The sequence below is a fragment of the Cydia splendana genome, chromosome 5, assembly GCF_910591565.1.
Source record: "Cydia splendana chromosome 5, ilCydSple1.2, whole genome shotgun sequence".
NCBI lineage: Eukaryota > Metazoa > Arthropoda > Insecta > Lepidoptera > Tortricidae > Cydia > Cydia splendana.
In genome coordinates this window covers 15,619,892-15,641,351 of record NC_085964.1, presented here as the reverse complement: position 1 = coordinate 15,641,351, position 21,460 = coordinate 15,619,892, and the positions used below count along the sequence as shown (strand labels likewise).

The 21,460-nt window shown below is 44.5% G+C and overlaps 1 protein-coding gene across 14 annotated transcripts in view; it reads right to left on the bottom strand.

Annotated features, from left to right (window-relative positions):
* Positions 1-463: 463 nt before the first annotated feature.
* LOC134790798 (protein muscleblind-like) overlaps positions 464-21,460 on the bottom strand; it is a 402,804-nt gene continuing 381,807 nt past the window's right edge. For 6 of the 14 annotated variants that reach the window (XM_063761743.1, XM_063761740.1, XM_063761744.1 and 3 more), the window contains 6 exons: positions 10,658-10,825; positions 9,723-9,806; positions 9,059-9,232; positions 7,580-7,669; positions 7,325-7,366; positions 5,336-7,214 (listed from right to left, as the gene is read on the bottom strand). In XM_063761743.1, coding sequence (XP_063617813.1) covers positions 6,606-7,214; positions 7,325-7,366; positions 7,580-7,669; positions 9,059-9,232; positions 9,723-9,806; positions 10,658-10,825 — 1,167 coding nt within the window. In that variant the 3' untranslated portion in view covers positions 5,336-6,605. Of the gene's footprint in view, positions 1,447-2,379; positions 2,465-5,335; positions 7,215-7,324; positions 7,367-7,579; positions 7,670-7,858; positions 8,162-9,058; positions 9,233-9,575; positions 9,639-9,722; positions 9,807-10,657; positions 10,826-21,460 lie in introns of those variants that run through there. The other 8 variants (XM_063761750.1, XR_010144218.1, XR_010144219.1 and 5 more) reach the window with 8 other exon arrangements.

Here is a 21,460-nt window from a genome sequence, read left to right as displayed (position 1 = left end):
TCGCTGGCTCGCGCCGCCGCCGAGGCCGCGCTAGCGCGCACGCCCGCCTCTCTCTATCCGCATATCACCCCTACATACATACGACGAGATAAATTTGATCAAAACGTTAATACTGTTTGTGTCAAAAACGATAGCTATTTCGTAATGCTGTACTTCCCCGAGAGGTAATCGGACTCGATCGCCGGTCACTATTTTGTGCTTCGATAAACGAGGATCGATATCAATAAAATAATGATTATCTAGCAAAATCTATCTGGAATAAAGCCGACGTTCTATCCTAGAATTTAAATAGCTTGGAAGTATGCCTTCTTCATTTTAATATTGTCCGATAACGTTCATTGTATTTCGAATATCTGTCCTCTATCACTCTACGAGTGTCGTGATCTATGCTAAGTGTGAACCGGGCGGCGCGCGCGGCGCGGCGTCGCCCGACGGAACGTGAATTGTGCTCCGGCGTCAAAAGTTTTAGTGCCGAAGGAGAGAAGCGGCTACTCTATTGGTGTTTCATTACTGGTTCACTTAATCTAAACTACTGTAAACTTGTCACCTAGTAAAACAAAATATTATAATTCATAAAAAAATTAACATAATTCTCACAAAAATGCTCACAATAGGAGTGTGGTGAGGCAACTTTTGACACCGGCCTGGGCCGTCTCGCCAGAAGCTGTGGCCGGCGCGGCGGCGCCGGTGCCGCGAGCGCGACGCACGACACTCACGCCGCCGCGCCGCCCGTCTCAACATTACATCGCTTATATACAACAATTTTGTGCGACGCCAAACGGCAGACGCACCGATCTTTACAGGAACTCATATCGTATCTTAAAAAAAATATACAATAGTAATAAAACATTTGAAACCTCACTAACTACTATTTGACGATCTCGGTACGATCTCGATAAAATTACTCAAACGGCTCCGGCGCCTCGAAATCTATTCATATCACAATCGCATGACCGTGCCTGAGAATCATATCCCGCTACAATATGTACACACTCTTTCCCGAAGACTTAACGAACGTTCCCGGCGGGAGCGAGTCGCGGGCCGCGCCGGCGGCGGAGGGACGAGGCCGGGGGAGGGCGCGACTCGCTCCGGCCGCTCTACTCTCTACACTAACCGATATTTACTAAGATATCACCACCTCAGCCGCGGGAGCGACAGTGCGATCCGGCCGAACCTGCCGAACCCGAGTGTGCCAGAGGCGCGATCGATATGGATACCGCGGCGATGCGGGCCGGGACCTGGGACCGGACTCGGATGGGTGAAGAACTAGGTGAAGGCGAGAGGGGGGTGAGGGTGAAGGGGGAGGACGGGGCGGTTAGGGGGGTCGCAGGGCCGGCGGCAACTGCACGGGGATGTGGTAGTAGCGGCAGGCGGCGCGGCGGCACGCGCCCGCGGCGGCGTCGCGGCACACCACCACGCGGCACCCCACCACCTGCAGCCCGCACCCTGGAACGCCACAACCGCCATCTTAAAAACTTACTAAACTGTACAACGACCCCACATCGACACATAAGTTTAGGTAAAATTGCACATAATTAAATACACGATAGGTAACATTATTTACAAGCCAACCAAATTAAGGTAATGTTCTACAGTTTGACACATTCCAATAGCTTCCGACCTGACTGTTATCAATGGATCGAGGAATTGAATGCAACTACTGGGGCAGTGTCAAACAATACGACATTTTATCTTATGAATATGACGTACAGACCGTACAGTTTTGTCAAGTAATTGAATTTGATATATGATCTTTATTACTCAGGCAATATATTATGACTAATATTAATATTAAAATGACACCGTTTCAATAAACAACTAAAAGACTAGGTAAAAGGCTAAATAATTAAATACATATCAAACACTACCTACATTTCTATTACGAATGTATATAAAATATTAAGGAGTTAGGTTAGGTCCATCTATATGGAAACGAATGTACTAATAAATATTTACTATATTCAAATCTTCTAAATAATTACGGACTACAAACCACTTTAAATCAGTTGCTACTTATTGACTATTAATATAGTCATACACAGTGATCAATCATGCATAGAATATGAGGGAAAGGAGAGGTAGAATAAATAGTAAAATGAAATATGTATTTTAAAATAGGGTTGTTTCTTGTTTTAAGTATGTCGTTCAAATTAAAATTACTGTCAAAACACTTACGACTAAAGGACCCACGACAAGATTTGATCAAAATTATGATTTCTAACATTAGTGCTTTAAAATGTCGGCATTTTCAGATAACTAAATGTTGTGACAGTAACCAGACTGAATGATTAATATTTTAATTGAGAAAGTTACACGACTTATTTGCAGTGATTTAAAAAACTAATCATTATTGGTATAATAAAAAGCAATGCAACCCACCTTCACGAATATGAACAAATCTGCAGGTAGGTCTTGTACATCCTTGTCGATTAAAATCTTGGCACACCGGGAGGGTGTCCAGTAACTGAAAATATAATAATATCTTATTAAGGTACGTTATATTATCCTTCAAAATGTTTGCAAGCGACCATACAGTACTTCCAACAACCCTTAGGTCTAGGAACCAGTGACCAAAGTTACATATTCAGTAGTTATGTTATGAATTTTCACTCGGAACAATCTTGTATAAAATGATCTCTTATTAGTTAGTACTCTTGTAATTGACTATTGCGGACAATTTCAATAATGAGTACCACTTACGTTACGTTCTAATGAATTACTTAATTATTGTCATAGTCGATTTGGTCTTTTTTGTAGTATCAAGTGTCCTGTTCATTGTGGAAGCTCCGTATGGTGACTGCTATATATAGGTAGTAGATATAACTATATCATGAACAGTTAAGACTTGAGTTTGAATATTTGTTGGTATAAACATAATTATCTTTGTTAATACAAGATAACGGTTCATGAACAATTTTGTTATTGTGTTAATACTAAATCTAGTTGATCACTTTTTGAACATTCATACATCTGACATTGAACAGTATCCTTATGGCACAGCCGTCTGAAAAATAACGCTGAAATAGTTTTTGTAATATCAAAGAGCAGGGCAAGTCGAGGAACCGTAGTATTAAACAGTACGAGACGTGTCACATGAGCAAATAGAGCATTCGATTGGCAATTTCTAACAGATTACCGTTAAAGGGAAGTAGACACTAAAACACTAATCAGAAATTAGAACTAAGCGTGTGTAGTTTCTCATTCGCTACATAAATAAACACTAAACGGGACACACGGAAGGCGAAACTGCAAGAAACGAAATTGTTCGCTGCTTTAATATTACAATAACTTTACAAGATTCGTTGCACAATATGATTGGACCTTCCAAGCATTCTTTCACCGACTAAGCCCGCCGGGTAAGTGTGTGTCACCTTTATATTGTAAAATCTGTTGATAAATAAATTTACACAGCATTTAATACGAGCCGGAAAAGAATGGAACTCGTCCGCGTTTCCGTTACCGTCAGAGAGTGGTGTTAAGGTACGCTGCATTATGCACATAGTAGGTATGAATATATAATATCTAAATGGCATGCAGAACGCTTGAAGTATAATCATTATTGCGCAGCCAATCTCATTTAAGCGTGACTATATTTTACAAAAAAGCTAAAGCATGATGCTAGACAACTTTTACCAGGGCGAGGGCGTACTAGAGGTTTGTAGCGTCCAAAGTGTACCCAATAAATACCAACTGTTGCTATAACAAAGCTTAAGAGGCTGTGTGGGGAAGTTACGGTATGTGGCTGCATCGCCGTGATGATTAGACACCGCCCGTTCTCGGTGAGACACGGGCCGGTCATGCTTCGGTCGTAGGCATGGTTACAATGTAAATAGACAAATAAATTTAAGTATACCTTTAGCTTACATGACAGTTCTGGACGTGACATGTTAGTGGTAGTACAAACTGCAACATAATGACCATTAGAGAGTGCGGTTACTGTACGACAAAAAAAAGAAAACCAAGTATTTATTATTACATCTACGTGAACACTTTGAGTAAGCATCAGATAGGCCTCAACGTAAGCGAGGATTGAAGCCGCAACTGCGAAGCACTTAAGCATTGACGGAGAAAACTCCAAGTGACGTGTCTGTTGAAAGGCTAATGATATATGGTCGTGATTGGACCTTAAAAGCATGAACGCAAATGTGGCTTTGAGTCACTTCGAATGTCTCCTTTCACCACTTTCATTTCAACTACCAACTACACACAGTTAAAAATAAAATTAAATGTATAAAGCATTAAGGTTGGAAAAAATCTATATTATTATTATAAATATATCCCCCTTATTAGCAGTTGATAGTTGACACTTGCAAGCGGTGAATATCAATGTGCTAAAAAGTTGACGAATAAAGTAGAGGTGTAGTTTTAAAGTGCAATATCAGCAGTGTTTCAGGGGTTTTCTTCCAAATAATGTCAATCAGTCAACTTTTTAACAGTTGAGAAAATTTGGCTTCATTATTTTAATTCACTTAACCACCTAAACTGAAGCCGCCAGTGAGTGAGTGTGTCATTATTGGTAAATTAATAAGAAGCGTTTTGTAGGCTCATTAGTCAAGTCATGCTCGAGAAGCGGTTCAGTTTAGGCGACAAACAGGAAATCACTTATACGAGGATATTAAAGTAAGCTGATTGTATCTTACCGGGTGTAAGCAAGGCAATACTGTAGAGTGACTTCTTCCACATTTGAAAGCAAGTATGTCTCACTATACAAAACTAAAAATCATCAACAAGTAAGTTGTAGCATCAACTGTTCATTACAATATAATCAAATACAGGTACAGCACAAAGACTAAATGGCTGATGTGGGTGAGATGACATTGATACACATGAGACGCCTGATAAGCGATGCCATCAGTTCGCGACCGTGCGGTCAGCCACAGCATGTTCCAATCATCTGTGTCATCATTGTACAAGTACTTTGTTTGATTCTAAATCCATCGTAAAACACGACACCTGAAAACCTGCATAGGCATAAAAGGAAGATATGATATCATGATGACTAACTGTTCCGCGTTTATCTTCCTTTTGTGCGTGAATGGCTTGTCGATTAAAAAGCTCACTTCACCAAAGCGTACCTTTACCCGCTGGTGTGAATAGCCGCTAGGAGTGATCGTGTGCTCGGGCTGTTGGTGGCACTATTAACAAGCGCTTATTCTACATAAGCTCTCTTTAAGCATCAAGAACCAAACTAAAATGTCTCTACTGAAGCATAGTAAACGAAGCAAGCTGTAGTTTTAGTATGGATATGGATATTTACGCTCATTTTGTATTGAATTATTGATAAAATTAAATATTAAAAATCATAGCTGTGACTATGAGTTAAAATAAAAAACAGTTTTAGGCCTTTCAAACAGTTTTCTATTCTATATTTTAATAATTATTTGTCTTATAATAGAAACATAATTTCCATCATTTATGATTATGACATCGTCAATTTAGTCTTAAAGTTAAAATTCTTAAATATAAATGTGATAAATTCTGATAAACCAATCGATTCGAGCGTCACAATAAAATAAAAGGGCATACAAAATGTGGATGGTAGCAGAGATGCACTCGCCGGCAGGGTGAAGGGTTAGCGTGCCGCAAGGAGGGTTAGAGCAGAGCTCGAGAGGCTAAGAGGGAGTGCGCGGCATCTACGCAGGTGGCAGGTGGCCTAATTTCCAGCGTTAATAAGCGATATGCGTCGAGACGCAAGGTTCCAAAGTCAACCGGGATAGGTTAGGTGCAAGCGTGCGGGCAATGGCAGCGGTGGGCACTGCACGCGGCACTCGTTACCTGTCCGCGCTCGTCGGTGTAAACCACAAAGGGCGCGTTGGTCGGCGCACAGCCTGACCGTCCCAACACAAAAAGCGACAAAAGATTGCAACGACAGCCGAAGCGGTCATTCGGAAGGCATGTAACAGAAAGCGTTCAAAATAAATAGAAAGAACGTGCGACCGAAAATAAAAATAAAGCGGTGGCGGCGCTCGCCGCAACTGCTGCGCTAGTGGTGAGCACGCCGGCACACTGAGCACACACGAGGAGCCTCTAGAATAATGAGAACAATACCTGATGAGCCAAACGTATAGGGTGGTGGGTTCTATTCCATGCGAAAATTAGAAGGCGGCGGTGTTAGGTGCGGGCCTGCAGCTGCAAGCCGGAAACCACTAGGTTCGGGATCGACACATCGGCCAAAGCGCACCCGTGCGGACCTCCTCCGAGAACAAGCGTGTACGTAGCGGGATCGACGGACTAAGCGCTCAACTCTCAGTACGACGATACTCACGATAAACGACGATCGACAAGAGGTAATAAAAAAACGTACAGTCATGCATTCAAGCGTTATTATTACCGGGATCGTAGATACGAGAAATATACACGCATAAGATAATAACGGTAAGTGAGTAGAATACACAATAGAATAGATATAGCGTTACACTACGGAGACTTCGGCGAGGGCGAATCCTCTCGCCTCGTCCTTACAATAATACAATACAAATGTGACAACACGCCTAGCGCTAACCGCCCCGACAGGCCGGGGCTCACACTCGGCCACACAGTACGAGTCTCTACGCGGAGACCCCGCGCCCCGCCCCCTCCGCCCGCGGGAGCCTGCCGAGCCCCGCTTATGTCGTTTTCATCTTTTTGTAGGGGTTGACCGCGGCCGCGGCGGCAGCGGCCGCGGCAGCCGCCGCCGGCGGCGTGGGGGGAGGCATCGCGTACATGTACGGCTGCTGGTAGTAGGCCTGCATGGGCATGGGCGGCGCGGGCCAGCCGCGCGGCATCATGAAGGGCGCGCGCATGAGGCCCGCCGGCATGCCCTGGCGCGCCTTGAAGGCCTGCTGCGTGTACGCGGCCGCCGCGTGCGCCATGGCCGACTGCTGCGCGGCCAGCGCGAGCGCCGCCGCGTAGTTCTTGTGGGCCACCTCCTTGGCCACCTGCGCCGGGTCGTGCTGCGGGTCGGCGGCGGGCGCGGGCTCGGCGGGCTGCGCGGGCACGGGCGGCGCGGGCTGCGGCGGCGGCGCCGGCGCGGGCGTGGGCGTGGGCTGGCGCGAGGCGGAGGCGGGCGCGCCCGCGGGCGGGGCGGACGAGGCGGGCGCGGGGTACTCACATGACACGGGCACGAACGGCTGCTGGAGCTGCATCAGTTGCTGGTAGGTCGTCGCCGGCTGGTACACGGGGACGCCCGCTTTGTCGGCGGCGGGTCGTTTGTACGGCATCACACCGGGAAAGGCCTGAAATATGAAAACGATCGATTAGTATCATAGAGCGGAGGCCCGCCGTCCGGGCGACCCGGACGATAGCATAGAGATCGTAACGATCCCGACCGTGTCGAGATACTTACGAAATTATCATAATAGAAGGATCCGACGCTCTTCATGTCCATCTGAAACGAGAAACAAGACGGTTGAACGGAGGTTCTCGGGTCGCGAGGGTGGAGGGTGTCGTAGTGGTGCGCCGGGGCGCGGGGCGAGCGAGGGGGGCTCCCGGTCGCCTCGCGTGCCGGCGCGCTACGGAGGAGAGGCGCGCGGAGGAGCGTGCGGGGGAGGGGAGGAGGAGCGAGGAGCGGAGGTGAAGCGTGCAAAGCTGGCGGCTGTACCGGTGGCGGCTCGAGCTCGGCGGGCGCCGGCCGTTTCTTGCCCGGCTCCGAAGTCGCGCTCGCTGCCGGCTGCTGCGCTGCTGCGGCCGTCTACGTGAAGCGAAGCGTCGCGGGACGGGACAGAAACAATAACGATGTAGTAGATGCACAGAATACACCTAAAGCTTGGCAAAAGGTGATATTATGCGATAGATAAAACTAAAAATAAAGTGAAGCGTGAGTGCGACGGAAGCGTGGCGCGAGCCGGCGCTGCGGCGAACTGAACATAATAAGCTTTGCGAACAGAAGCGGCGTCGCGGCGAGCGAAACCAAGCGGAAGAAGAGAAGCGAGCGCGAGCGAGCGAGGCAAGAGCGTGCAGCCTGGTGGCGTACCGCGCCGCGCGCCTGCGCCTTAAGGTGCGCCTGCAGGTGCAGGGGAGGGTGGAAATAGCGGCAGGGGTCGCGGACGCAGCGGCCCTTGACGGCGTCCATGCACACCGTGACACAGCCGTCGTCGTGCGCGGCCACGGGCGGCGGCGGGTGCGCGAAGCGACACTCGGACTCGGCGCGCTTGCACGCGCCGCGCTGGAACTCCCGGCACACCTGCACCACCACACACCAGCATGTCCGCCGCTCGCGCACCTCGCTACGCTCTACTCGCCCACTACCCACTAGCCCGCTAACCCGACACCCTATCGGCCGTGCCTCCGGCCTCAAACCCTACACTCGCTGCTGACTCGGCCTTACGCCCCTAATAACCTACTCATCTATTCCATTTCTAAATTTACATAGGTCGACGCAGGCAGGGAAACATTATTTATTTAAATTTAATTTCAATATTCGGTACTGGGCCCTAATTTTTAGTAATATATGTATTGACCTCGACCGGACGCCGCTTTTGTTTATTTCGATCAAATTTAATATCAAGTTAACGAGATACGCATCCGTCGCATTTATATGTACATTTCAATATCATGGGGATTTTTCGATATATTAAAATATTAGACCACCCTTTGCTATTGTAATTTCCGGGTTAAGCATTCGGAAACTACATTGTAGGCGCAAATCGACGTGAGAGCCGTTACAGAGTCCAGTGGGTGAACTTTCAATGGTACCGTTGCGCCAACAGTGTAGTCGCATCACCAGAGGGAGTAAGCGAGTGCTGCGAAGCGCACGCGCGTCACAGACACACGGGACGGGCATGGGCCCGGGCGCTGAATCATGCGCCGGAGACCGATTACTCACACTTCTAATATCGACAATACTACTAGGGACTGCAACATTATCAGTTTTCGATTTCGATGAAATTTCCCTAAACAAATTACTGGACTTAGTTAACTGGAGCAAAAGTAATTGTTATGATCCTAGGGATATCGAACTGTCAGAGTTTATGTATGTAGTTTATGTGTGTTTAAGACCAGTTCGGTCCCCGGCATAGCATTATTAGGAAGCGCTACACAGGTGTAATAGTGTCGGATAGTAGTATAAAAGTATAGTTACCTCGAGACGGTCGGTGCGTGGCAGCTTTTGCTGAAGCACGGGTTGCTGCATGACGCCGAGCGGCGAGGCCGCGGCGGCATTCGGGTCGTGGCCCAGCACCGCCGGCATGAGCTGCGGCGCGTAGTACTGCGCGTATGTCGAGCCCGGCACACCCGACAGGTACGGGGACGTCGCCTGTCATGTACAAGCAAAGTGTTACCAACCGGTCGATACGGAAATATACATAAAACAATTCACTACTACATATTTATAACCCAGCCTATTACATTCTATATACCGACTCTTGTTACAAAATCCACAGCAAGCATTTAGTACAAAATAAACCACAAGCCAATATAATTTACAAACCTACGATTGAATGTTAGTCGTTTCGTGTGTTATAGTTGTTATAAATAAATAGCCAGACAAGCGTATTAAACATGCATTAAACAAGAATCACCGAAATATATTTCAATTGAAGCATACGGTCTGTCCAGTAAAGATTCCACCGGCCACCAGTTATATCGTAAGGAGAAGGAGACGCGGGGATAATGGGGCTTTATGCGGATTCTAGTGGATGCGAAGTACGTGGAAGCGCTATCTGTGAATAAGATAGGAAGTGAGGGTGTCAGGATGTGGGGAGGTGTAGTGGCTGCGGCGGCGCAGACTGCGACGGCTGCGTTACCTGCGGGGCGAGCAGGGCGAGACTGATCGGGTCCAACGCGGCGATGTGGCTCGCGGCCGCGCCGCTGCCGCTCACGCCGCCCACCTTACACAAAACCACACAAACACGCTACTCATCGTGCGAGAGCCGGCCCGCAGCGCCCAGCCGCGTCCGCGCCGCCTCGACGTCACCCCGCGCATCGCATATGCTACTATTCAACTACTAGGTTAGTACATCGACCCAATTTAACAACACAAGGACGAACGCAAAGAGGGACGCCGAGGGGGGTTGGCTCGCGACTTCAGCGATAGTGTGAACAGTGAGGGAACGTACAAGTAGTTAGGGTGATTAAACCAGCGTAAGGTAACCTTATACCCATTTCATACGCGTGTAAGTTTGGAGAGCTGTCATGCCACTTAAGAAACAAATTATACAAACATGCTCAAGCAGTGTGGAGCGATCGGCCGCCAGCAACGAAGTTTAAGTTGTGCCTGGGTGAGCTATATATAAACATTGCTAAATATTCTACTGAATGTTTAATTATACGCACTCATATCTTAACGAACCTTTTTTTACATAGTCTTCAAAACTTTGAAAAAGAGTGCTGCACTGCACTGATAATGATCCAAATAATAATGATTATTTTATGATCCTAGATACATTGATCATAAGGATTTGGTATGTTAAACCAAACAACACATATTAAAATAAATACTAACTAGACATACTTATAAGTAGCCTTTCTTTATTCAAAATAATGATCCTTAAAAAGAGGCACAACTCAAACGAGAATAGTATCTAATCAAAAATTCTACGTGATTATAAACGCTCATAAAATTACGGAATAGCAGTACACCGAAAGCAGCGTGTTGCGTGCAGTGAGTACAGTCCGTATTGAGGACCGATCGCTCAAGCGCTTAAAAAGTAGTCAGGGGTAGGGTGAAGGGGGTACTGACCACGGCGGGGACCTGGCCGGGCAGCACCTGGCCCGGCGTTAGCCCCATTTGCTGCATTAGGGCGTTCTTCAAAGCTAAGTGGTTTCGACCGTTGATCAGCAGCTGGTCCTTCAGATGCTGGGGCGGATGGAAGTACTTGCAAGGCGGCTTCTCTCGGTTACACCGACCCTGAAACGTTAAATAATTCCATGTTAGACGTCGAACTTCACATCAATATGAATGGCTTACGTCTTGATAAAATCCATACAAAGTAATGTTTGGTAACACGATCCAATATGCCATTTTTGCTACCTAAGTGGAAACCGAGGTAAGATAAGGGTTACGCGTCTCAGGTAAGCGATACTTCTCGGCTTTAAGAAAAGACGAAAATGGCGGACCTCATTCGATATCATTCCGATAAGCAATAATGTATAACGGGACGGCGGTGGCGCCGGCGGCCGCAGTTTCGGCTCAATATCGGCCGGCGTGCGGAAATCCCTCCATGCATCACAATTGCTGTGAGCCAGGCACGTAGCCATCAGAAATCCTCCACTCGATTTTTCCTTATAACCGCGTCTTAGGTGGTGTCAGATACTTGTGAGGCGGGCGAGGGCGGCGCGGTTCGCTCGGCTCACTTTCGGCGTCAATGAGGCGCGAGATAATTGCCTTTCGGAATCGAAGCCCTCCGCCGCACCCGTCTGCGATGATTTATTTACATCCGCGTAATTAACTGTCGCACTACGTGACGGGAAGAGCCGCGCTGACGGCTTATCGTTGCACGCCGCCCGCGAGCCTCTTGCACCATATTTTATTCAATGAAAAAACGGAAAAGCGCTTATCGCTCTTTCAAAGTAAATACAAACAAACACCATCTGAATATTCAGTACTTATTCCAGTCAGAGCGCTTGCTGATAATGTCCGCATGATTTATAGAATAACTTTTGTAAACACTTTTACCGTTTGTATCTTTTATAAGCCGTGGCGACTAACTTTGCTTTAAGAACAAACAGAAGTTCAATCTTTAGCGGCCGGTCGGATCGAAGGCGGGCGTGTTCCTAATTTCTCAGTTATTAAACTTCGGCGATGCGTGCTAGAACTAGCTGGTGGAAGCAGTCGGCTGCATTTAGATTAACTTGTTACTGGCAGGCATAATGTTAGTTGGACGGTACTCCTACAGTTAAGCTCGGGATGAAGTTATTACTTCCTGTTACTCCGCGTCGTCTACTTTAACCGAGTTTCGATTCCAAGCTACTCATTTGTGAAACTTAAATGGGTGATCACGTTTCGATCATAACTATAATAATGTGAAGGCTCTAAGTAGGGTTTCTGGTTTCTCGACCTCTTTAATTTCTCGAGGCGCGGGAATTCCCGACCAAGATTTCTCGAGTTTCTCGAGTATCTCGAGAAATTTTGAATGTTTCATAAATCACCATGTTAATTTAAATTTTTTTGCTTAATTACAAATCAGATTCATAGGAATCGTAGGTGAGATCATTAATCAAACATGGTAAATTTTTAATTACCATAAATTGCACTTTACAATCATACATTCAACAACAATAAAAAAAATACTATAGGTGCAGGTGTGCCCACCGTATATGCTATAGTGTATCTCTTTAGGTATTTAACAAAATGTAATCAAACCACAATACCTACGGTATTTTATTAGGAAAGAATATTCAAGTCAATAAATTTAACTCGACGTGACAAACTTACAGAAGTTTTACTACGAAATATTCAACGTAAAAATGAAGCTGCTAAAATTGTGATATTTTGCTAATAGGAATATATCGGAATGATTTGATTTGTCAATAGTAATTTAGTATATTTGTTATTACATGGCCCTATAATTCGTTTTTTAGCATTAGAATTAAGATAAGCGATTTTGACGTGTCTTTTATTTGAAGACACTTTTGAAAATAAATCGCCGCAAATATGTAACAATTACAAATCACCCTCGATAATTTACATTATTTTGCTTTCATAAGTAATAGCCACTATTTTTTAAAGCGTTTTTAATAAAAATACACGTCGTGACAGTTCAAAAGTTTCAAAACATGAAAATCGGTTGAAGCCAGAACGATAGGATAGGGGACGGATCAAGGCAGTTTTTTATTTGGCTGGTTAACTACCTAATAAATGTTCTAATTACCTGAAAATGTAAAAAAAAAACATTGTTTACATTTATTTAACTACCTAAAGAATAACACTTATAGACTCATCACGTGTTATACGCGTGTTTTCTTTTTACTTGTGATAAGAGATTTATTTCTCGAGTTCTCGAGGCATTGTGTTTTTTTTCCCGTCTCGACTTTGGAGAAATTTCTCGAGATTTCTCGCCTCGAGAATTCTCGAGCAGAAACCCTAGCTCTAAGTAAATGAACTACGAGTAAAGACTGATTTGATTATTAGCCGTATCAGCTTTTGGTTCGGTATCGATGAGAATGGATTGGGGGATCAGAGGCGGAAGGCTGGTGCATGCAGGTGTAACGCAGCGATTAGCGTGACGGATGTCCACGTAGATACAAAATGGCCGCGTCGCACGAGATGAATGGCCTATACTGCGCCACCCGCGCCCCCTCGCAGTCCCGGGCTGCCGTTCCCGGTTCCCGTTGCACACATTACGGCCAATTAATTGCTCTTCGATCACTTCTCTATTTATCTACCAAATATTCGCTGTGCCCCGATCCGGGTTAAAAAAATCAAATGTCTACGTCATTAATTAGTCTTTCCTTGGTTACTTGTACTGTATAGAAACACCTGTTTCTAATAAACATTTTAAGAGGTTTGCGATAAACTGATAAATGTAGCTGAAGCCCGTTTACCCGTTTTAAAGTAAGTTACAATAATACTTCATTACATGTATGTTCAATAAAGTTAAGATATGTCAGTGTGAAACCACAAGGATTAAAACAAATCTAAGGGGCAACCTTTCAACATGCCGGGCTATTTGCTAAAGGGAGATAGGAGGGCCGAAAGGTCGCGGGGTGGACAATAGCATCCCAAAACTAATAACATTTTTGTGATGGTGGAGGAGCAAACCGAGCGCTCTTCCCTTGCCTTATTCTTTATGACACAACAATGCATATACTTGCAGTACATAAAGGGTTGACAAGATCTCATACCATTCCCCTCGCCTATAACGATTAATACGTTGTAAAGACAAAATCGCCAGCTACGAAAGATAAGTGGAAATTGCTAATGACGAAGAATCCTCGACGACTACGAGTACGTACGAACTTCACTACGTGAGTATTTAAAACTTGGCACCTGACTTTATTCGGAGCTTGATTACAACAAAATGACTTGAATGAGCTCCGCGCTGGCCTCTTGTTACCGTTGTGCAGTAAAGCGGCCGAGAGCACTCTGGAACTATGACGTGTATAACGAACAGCCCTCGCCTCGAGGAGGCCGACCCAAGGCACGCGCCAACTCCCTCGTTCGGGACGACACCTACAGAGTCTACTAATTGCTTCTCCTGCTGCAAAACACGGATAGGTGTTAACCCTGGTACAAAGTGAGCTTTAAATGACATTAAGATTAAAACCATAGTTTAAACGTGTAGGAATTAACATATAAAAGAATTAAATAGTAAATATGCAAATGTATTCATATCCCACACTGCATGTTATTCCTATTACCAGCGCAGTCAGTATGTCATTAAAATCAATCGAATTTAATCACTTCTGATTAGTCGCGCAAACAAATCGACCAGCCAAATAGGATGTCAAGAATGTATGTTGGGCGAGGCAAGCAGTCGTTAATCGATCACGATTGATGGATTGGCGACACGCTGTCGGCGGCGCGGTCACGCGAATCCACGCATCGCAGTACGAGTATCGACGTACGCGCAGCGCTATTTATCAGCTATTTTACTATTGGCTCCGCTTCGACAAATCGACACACGAGAAAACAATGGGCTAGCTAACAAGCAGATGAATGACATGATACTGTCACGCTGCTATCTCGAAGCCCACTTGTACGCACGAAGACGGTGCCAAAAATAACCGTCTAACAGGGACAGACGGGAATAGAAACGGCCGGTGAGGCGTGCCAATTCCTGTTGGAGAGCAGGTAGCGTGCCACGTGGCCGAGACCAGCTGGAAGCATGCCGTTATGCCTATTCTGTAGTTTACAAACTACAAGTGCCTATTAATAGCTGTACAATGCTTTCAATATAGAGGAAAACAAACGTGAATACACTGAGTGCACGTTTACTGTAGCGATTTATCTAAATAGTTTAAAGAGCGTGTGTGTGGCTCTGTGGCTAGAGCATTTTTAAGTACCTACATACAGATTATTTTCATTAAAAACATTGCCTGTTACAAATAAGTATCCATTATTTTAAAGTTAGTATACATGATTGGACATAAATATTGTATTTTATGTATAATATAAGGCATATTTGACTAGGTGTAAGGGAACAAATAAGTAAGTACATCTTAGAACTCCCAATGGATCAGATTATTCACAAGGTTTCCTGGGGTTTGAATCGTGCAATAGAAGGTAACACGATCACAAGCTGAGATCCGGTCCCGGATGCCGCAAATAATTTTTTTCCGAGCAGCCAAAGCGAGGGAAAGGTGAAATCTAATTTGCGAAATTTTGTGGCTAGGAATGGGAATTAGGTAAGCAAAGTCAATTCTGAAAGTACGTAGAATTTGAATTTAAAATGATTTATAGAGGTGCAGGGGAGTGGCTAATGAGGCGTCACGCGGGAGGGGCGCGTGTTTACGCCTCACGATCGCCGCGCACTTTTTATTTTGGTCTCTGGGCGCCGCCCCGTGCGTGTTGCTGACGCAACGACGCAACTACACAATACAATACAAACAGTACTAACTCATAAACCACCACTGCTTAAAATCTTGCCTAGGTATTGACATTTCGCTCTACAGCAAATACTAACCCGAACTCAACAACCGGCAAGCCTACTGGAATGAAAATTGCACTTTTGTTTCTGGAACCGAGTAACAATCTAACAATTATTCTTGTGAAGTTCCCAACAAGTTTGCGCCAGGGTGCCATAGCTTAACGCTAAAATATGCATTCGTGCACGGAGTTATCTCGGCCACTTTTACCGTCCGCGCCGCCGGGAGAGCGCGGTCAGACGTTGTTTATCCGTGCTATAATATTAGCACGATAGTTTTAAACTTCGAAGTGGAGGTCCGGCCAATAAGCGCCTAGGTGTACTAGAGTTTGTAGACAGGGCTTTGTAGATGTAGCTCTCGTGCTTTAGCTGAAGTTAATTGAGTGGCCATAAAATAAGTGGTGGGTTGAGGGTGAGATCGGGCACAGGTTGGTCGGTGGCGAGTAATGTAGAGGCAGGTCGGCGCGGGTGCGAGATTAATGCAACGGAAGTAGGCGCGACCTCTCCAGGTGTTTCATTAAATTGCGCGCGGCGCCTCGGCCGGCCGGCCCGGCGCGCGGCGCCGCTCATTCGGTCTTTATGAACGCTGCAAGCTCGAGGGCCATTCGCTTTAAGAACGCCCGCGCCACTTTGTAACAGCCTTAATGAATCTCGTTACTTATAGGATCGCGTAAATTGCCTGTTTTACTAACGTGGGGTGAAGAGAAAAATCATTAGGTCAGCGACTGTGCTGACGTAAATACTAAAATGCAATAGCGGTCCAAAATAGTCTGCTTTACCTTTAAGGAGGCACTGACATTTCAGTAGATGTTGAGTGCCGGCGGTAATCTCACTAATTAAGGTAATAAACGAATTTAAGCAACAAATTTCCCGGGTATTTCATACTAATTAGAACTCGAGCGCAGGAGAAAAAGTGCCTTACGACAAGGCAAGCTACAAAATAAATCGGGGCTGAGGCATGGGCACTTACTAGAACTTATCATTTGTCAATTAATCATGTCCCATTCCTTTCCTTCAACATAGCGCAAGGCACTGAATTTTATATTGCAATAAAGTTGAACCAAATAAAGTGACAGCAATGGTTTCGTGTTAAGTGGGAACTTCCCGTGCATAAGGAACAGTAGGTAATTAACTACCCGGGCCCTCTTGCGGGGTTCTTCGACGATTACATGAAAAGCACAAGAATAAAGTTTTCGCAACAGCATCTAGACCGGCATCGTACAAATAACAGCGCACCCTCAGGCGGACACGGTACCGAGTGCACCAAAGGGGTTTCATGAAATTAAACGTGTGCAAGTGCCTCAGATGCAATCTCGCGAAATAAGCGGGGAAGCAAGGCCGTGCAGTGTACGTAAGGTAAAACGATATGGAGCGACGTTGGTCCGGGTAACCAGTTTAGTCGTGCCGTTCGAGTAATTAGACTGAGCAGCTAGGAGCCTGCATTATGCGCTGCTCGCTTTATCTACCTTCGTCTTGCGTTCATCTACATGCCATGTGCGATACAAAATATACCTAGCACGAATACTCGTAACTACAACTACTTAATAACGGAATTGAATTAAATAATGTGTTAGTATGAAATGCGATTACCTAACCACACAGCACAGCGTCCAAGAACTCCAAGACGGTTTGTCTACAGAAGAAGCCATATTTAAATTCAGCAAATTATACATTATTTATTAAACTTCACTTTTGTCTTCAGACACTAAGCATTTGTTATACTCCACACTAGTATTTCCACAAAGGATTCTAGAACGTAACGGTTGGCTTTTCATTTCAATAAAAGTGAAGTTTCCAAAACAGCAAAACACCATCTAAAACAATGATGTGAAACAAGGTCGGTAGACACGTATCATTTCATTTTTGCAAGAAAAACATAAATTAATATATGTTATAAAGAAAATTTGGAGAAGGCAAAGATCTTAAATTGACACAGGAAATGAAGGGGTTGAAAATAAATCTTCGCAAAGCCCTACCTCGTACACGCGGCAACATTTTTATTATAAACTCGTAAAGAAGGCTTAGTTTTACCACGGGAGTACCTAAAATAACACAACAGCCCAAGATAAAAGGCGATAACTGCGAGAGCGGACTAACTACAAAATAAAGAGCTTTTACTACGTACGATAAGGGAAGTTTAAGGGGAGTTTTCGGGGTGCGGGTCGGGCCGATAAATTGGGCGGCACTTAATTATGATCTGGGACGGCATCTTGCAGCCGGCTAATGTCCCGGACTCGTTTAATGCGCGAACTTGTTGTCTCAGCTCCGGCGGGCGCGATAAATCTCCATCTGCGTCCCGTGCGAGTGCGAGCCCCACCTTCGCCGTGCCTGCTTGCCAGTGGACGGTCACTATCGATATCGTCTTGACCTTTACTACCACTACTTGACTAGTACGACTTTACGTATTATTAGGCTGAACGGAAACTGACCAAAATTACAACCTTACAACTAACTTTTTTATCGTTTTTAACTACCTGAAGAAAACTTCATGAAAGTAATTTCATTAATCGCAAACCGACATAGATAGAATTTTTTGTAGTGAAAATACAAGTTACACGATTAAATAATTGGTAAAATAAATATCAGGTAACACAATTTATGGGATCAAAGAAGTTAAAAATGACGCGAGCGTTTAAACATCCACTCAAAATCATAACATCAAAAGTAAGGGATCGGAGGGGCTTCCTCGCACCCCTTGCGTCGAACCTCGGAGCCACGGTCAAGTGCGTACCTACAGATTGCGCGGTTCTTTTTTTTTATAATCTTTATTAAACGCACTTCCACCTAAGGGGAATAATTTAGGTCAATTTTGTATGAAGTTCTCGTTGAGCCATACGGTTGTAGGCACAACACGATTCAAGGTTTTCGTTCGCCGGCGTGGCGTAAGCAACCCTTACTAAGTACGGGTGATTAGGTGAGGCATTACTATAACATATGGCTGAGTGAGTACATCAGGAAGTGGTAAGTACGTTATTGCATCGTATTACGTTAATGTTCGGGAGGCCGGCAGCGACAGCGACGCGGTTAGCAGTCGGCGCCGCATTATCTAGGTATAATTAAAGCGGCCAAGACGCCGGCGAGACGTTACGCCACCCTAACGACTTTTATGGCGTATGTAACATTGCCGGCACATAAAATAAATGTGCCGCCTCCAGCGCCCCGATATAGCACAGTATTCTCAGATTAATCGCCAAAATGTTTGCTTTCACGCTGTACGACTGCCGTATTCCGCCGTCTAAACGTAATGAGGTAAATATTGAAGGGTGTTATATTTTTTCATGTATTAAGGCCACAATGCGAGGGAAAGTTCGTTCATGTTAAAGTCGACATTTTGATGAATAAATAAATTTATTTGAGCCCTTTTATGTGTATATCGTCGCAAGTTTTTGTAGGTTTATTCGAAAGATCGTGACGCCGGTGGAGTGTCCGGAGCCGTCATTTAAATCTTTATATGTTCACATTAGCTTTATAGGCGACGGGGAGCTTTCTCAGGCGTTAGCGGCGCCCGAGTGCACTTTTATTGAGGATGAAATACCGTAATTGCCACTCGACGCCAAGCCGTGACTGACGAGTTTTGTACGTGCTAATTGTGCCATCTCATGTACGTAACTACAGTGCGATGCGGGCAAGTGGTGTGCTACTTTTAAACGCTTTTTCGGATGTGCTGTTATGAAGAAGTCTTCGAAATGACTTACTGGGGTCTAATTTTAATGCTATACGTGTCTAAGGGTTTACGACGTTAGAACGGTTTCTTGCTTGTGCATAAGATAATTAATAATGTATTTCTCTAAGATAATAAGCCCGAAATTGAATATCATAAGCTTACACAAAAATTAAGCTATACCATAAGTAGGGAAATATTCAAAACAATAACCGCTTTTCATATCTCAATCCCCAAACAGCCATAATCTTGACAAATGACGGTCCTTCGAGTGTAGTCGGCACTACGGGCCGCATTGACAAAGCCCCAAATAAACTGACGCGGACACATAAATAAGCATATTCGATGTTTTATTGAGTGGAGGAAATATGTAGGAAATAGTTTCCCGCGTCATTACGAGAGCCATCGATCAAAAACCCACCGGCAAAGCTTTTCATGGTTTGCGGCCTTCGAATGCCTTTAGGTACCTACAAGTATTAACTCACATTTATAGACGCGACCACGACCAGTGAAACCTGTGTCGAAACGTCGGTAAATCAAGGTAATTGAATAACATTCGCGTTAGACCCGTCTATAAATGTGAGTTAATATGTGTTCAAAACGCGAAAGTTTAAAATATTATACCTACAAGTATTACAAATGCAGATGTCGTAGAAGTTAAAATACCAATTCATTTTACAGGTACGATTGGTAAGAATTTCCTGTTGACCCAGATTGTCAAAATAACGCAAGGTTTATTAATTTAGCTCGTAATTAAGAATTGTATCATTTTTTTGTTTGACATGGTAGCATGTTCTGGTGGTAGGGTTTCGCGTGGTGGTAAACGGTGATGGCGCGAGGCCGCATGCACGATATCTGCATTGTGGGGCGGCATCGGCCGGCGCCGGCGGGTCTGGCGTCGCGGCGGCGGCGCATACATCAGGCACGCGACCCTCCCTCCACCACCTCCCACCAATTATCATCGTGATTTTTATTTTTCACCGTTATTTCGTACGAATTAAAGAAACAAATCGTTTGCTTGTTGGAATCCTAATTATTTTAGGTAATCTTTTTTAAGGAATATTATTTATCGCCAAAAGCTATTTAAATGATAAAAAATGCCTACTAATAGCGTGTACGCTAGCATTCAGGTCCTTTCGTCTTTTTTAGGACAATAGGATAATGTGTTTTTGATATTAAATATATTGAAATTGAAATAACGTAATTGCTAACTACTAATTAATACATAATTTATGTTGGGTACCTATACAATATAGGGAGATACTAAATGATTTATTAATCTAATTCGATCTTGTCGCGAACTAAGTAACTACCTACACTATTACTTATTACGATTTGTTTAACAAATGAGTATTCGAGATGCTGTCGTACAATAAAACTATGAATCGATAAAATAGTAATTGGTGTAGTAATGTAAATAGGATCGTAAGATAATTTGCGTTCATGACTCATTGTAGTATGACGTATGACAGTAGAATAAGTGCGATTATCGCACTGAGTAAGTAAATCTACTTTACACTAATGTGTGGCTAACATTAAACATATTTGTATTAGTTAGGGGCTATTCATAAATTAGGTCATTTCAAATTAGGGGGGGGGGGGGGTCTGGACATCGGATGACGGTAGCATGTCGTAGGAGGAGACGGGGTCATTCGAAGCATGATTTTTGGATGATTTTAGGGAGGGGGGGGGGGGGGGGAGGGGGTCTAAGATCGTCAAAAAACGATGACGTAATTTATGGACAGCCCCTTAGTTTTATAGCAGCGATGTTAGCAATACATAATATTAGCAAAATATAAACTGTTTTAACTTACGCCAAAAAATAAGTTATTCGTACGCATCGGACCGCTTGCGATAGCGAGTTATATACATATATTTATTTCTCGCAGTTGGAACTTTACTAGATAGCGAAGCGAGCGATCGTTCGATCCGGCTCATAATTAACGTTTCTAATTACAGACTCTACGAAAGTTTTAAGATTTACTGCGACAAAAGGGCTCGACGATTTTTAACAAAATCAAGCGCGCGTTGCTATCTTGGCTTAAATTGCTTTTTAAATCCTTTGGACAGGTGACAGAGACAGGTTGCGATTAGCATGTTTGGCCGACACCCTCGTTTAATTAACTTTACACGTCCGAGCTAGCGCTACGACGCTGGCGTAGCGCAGCCCGTAGCAGGAACATTGTAGAAGGCCGAAGGATGACTTTGGTGTAGGCTTCCTATTTTTGTAAATTGTTCTCATTAACAAAATGTTTAATATTTCAATAAATCATGTTGTACCTGTTTGCGTTTAGAT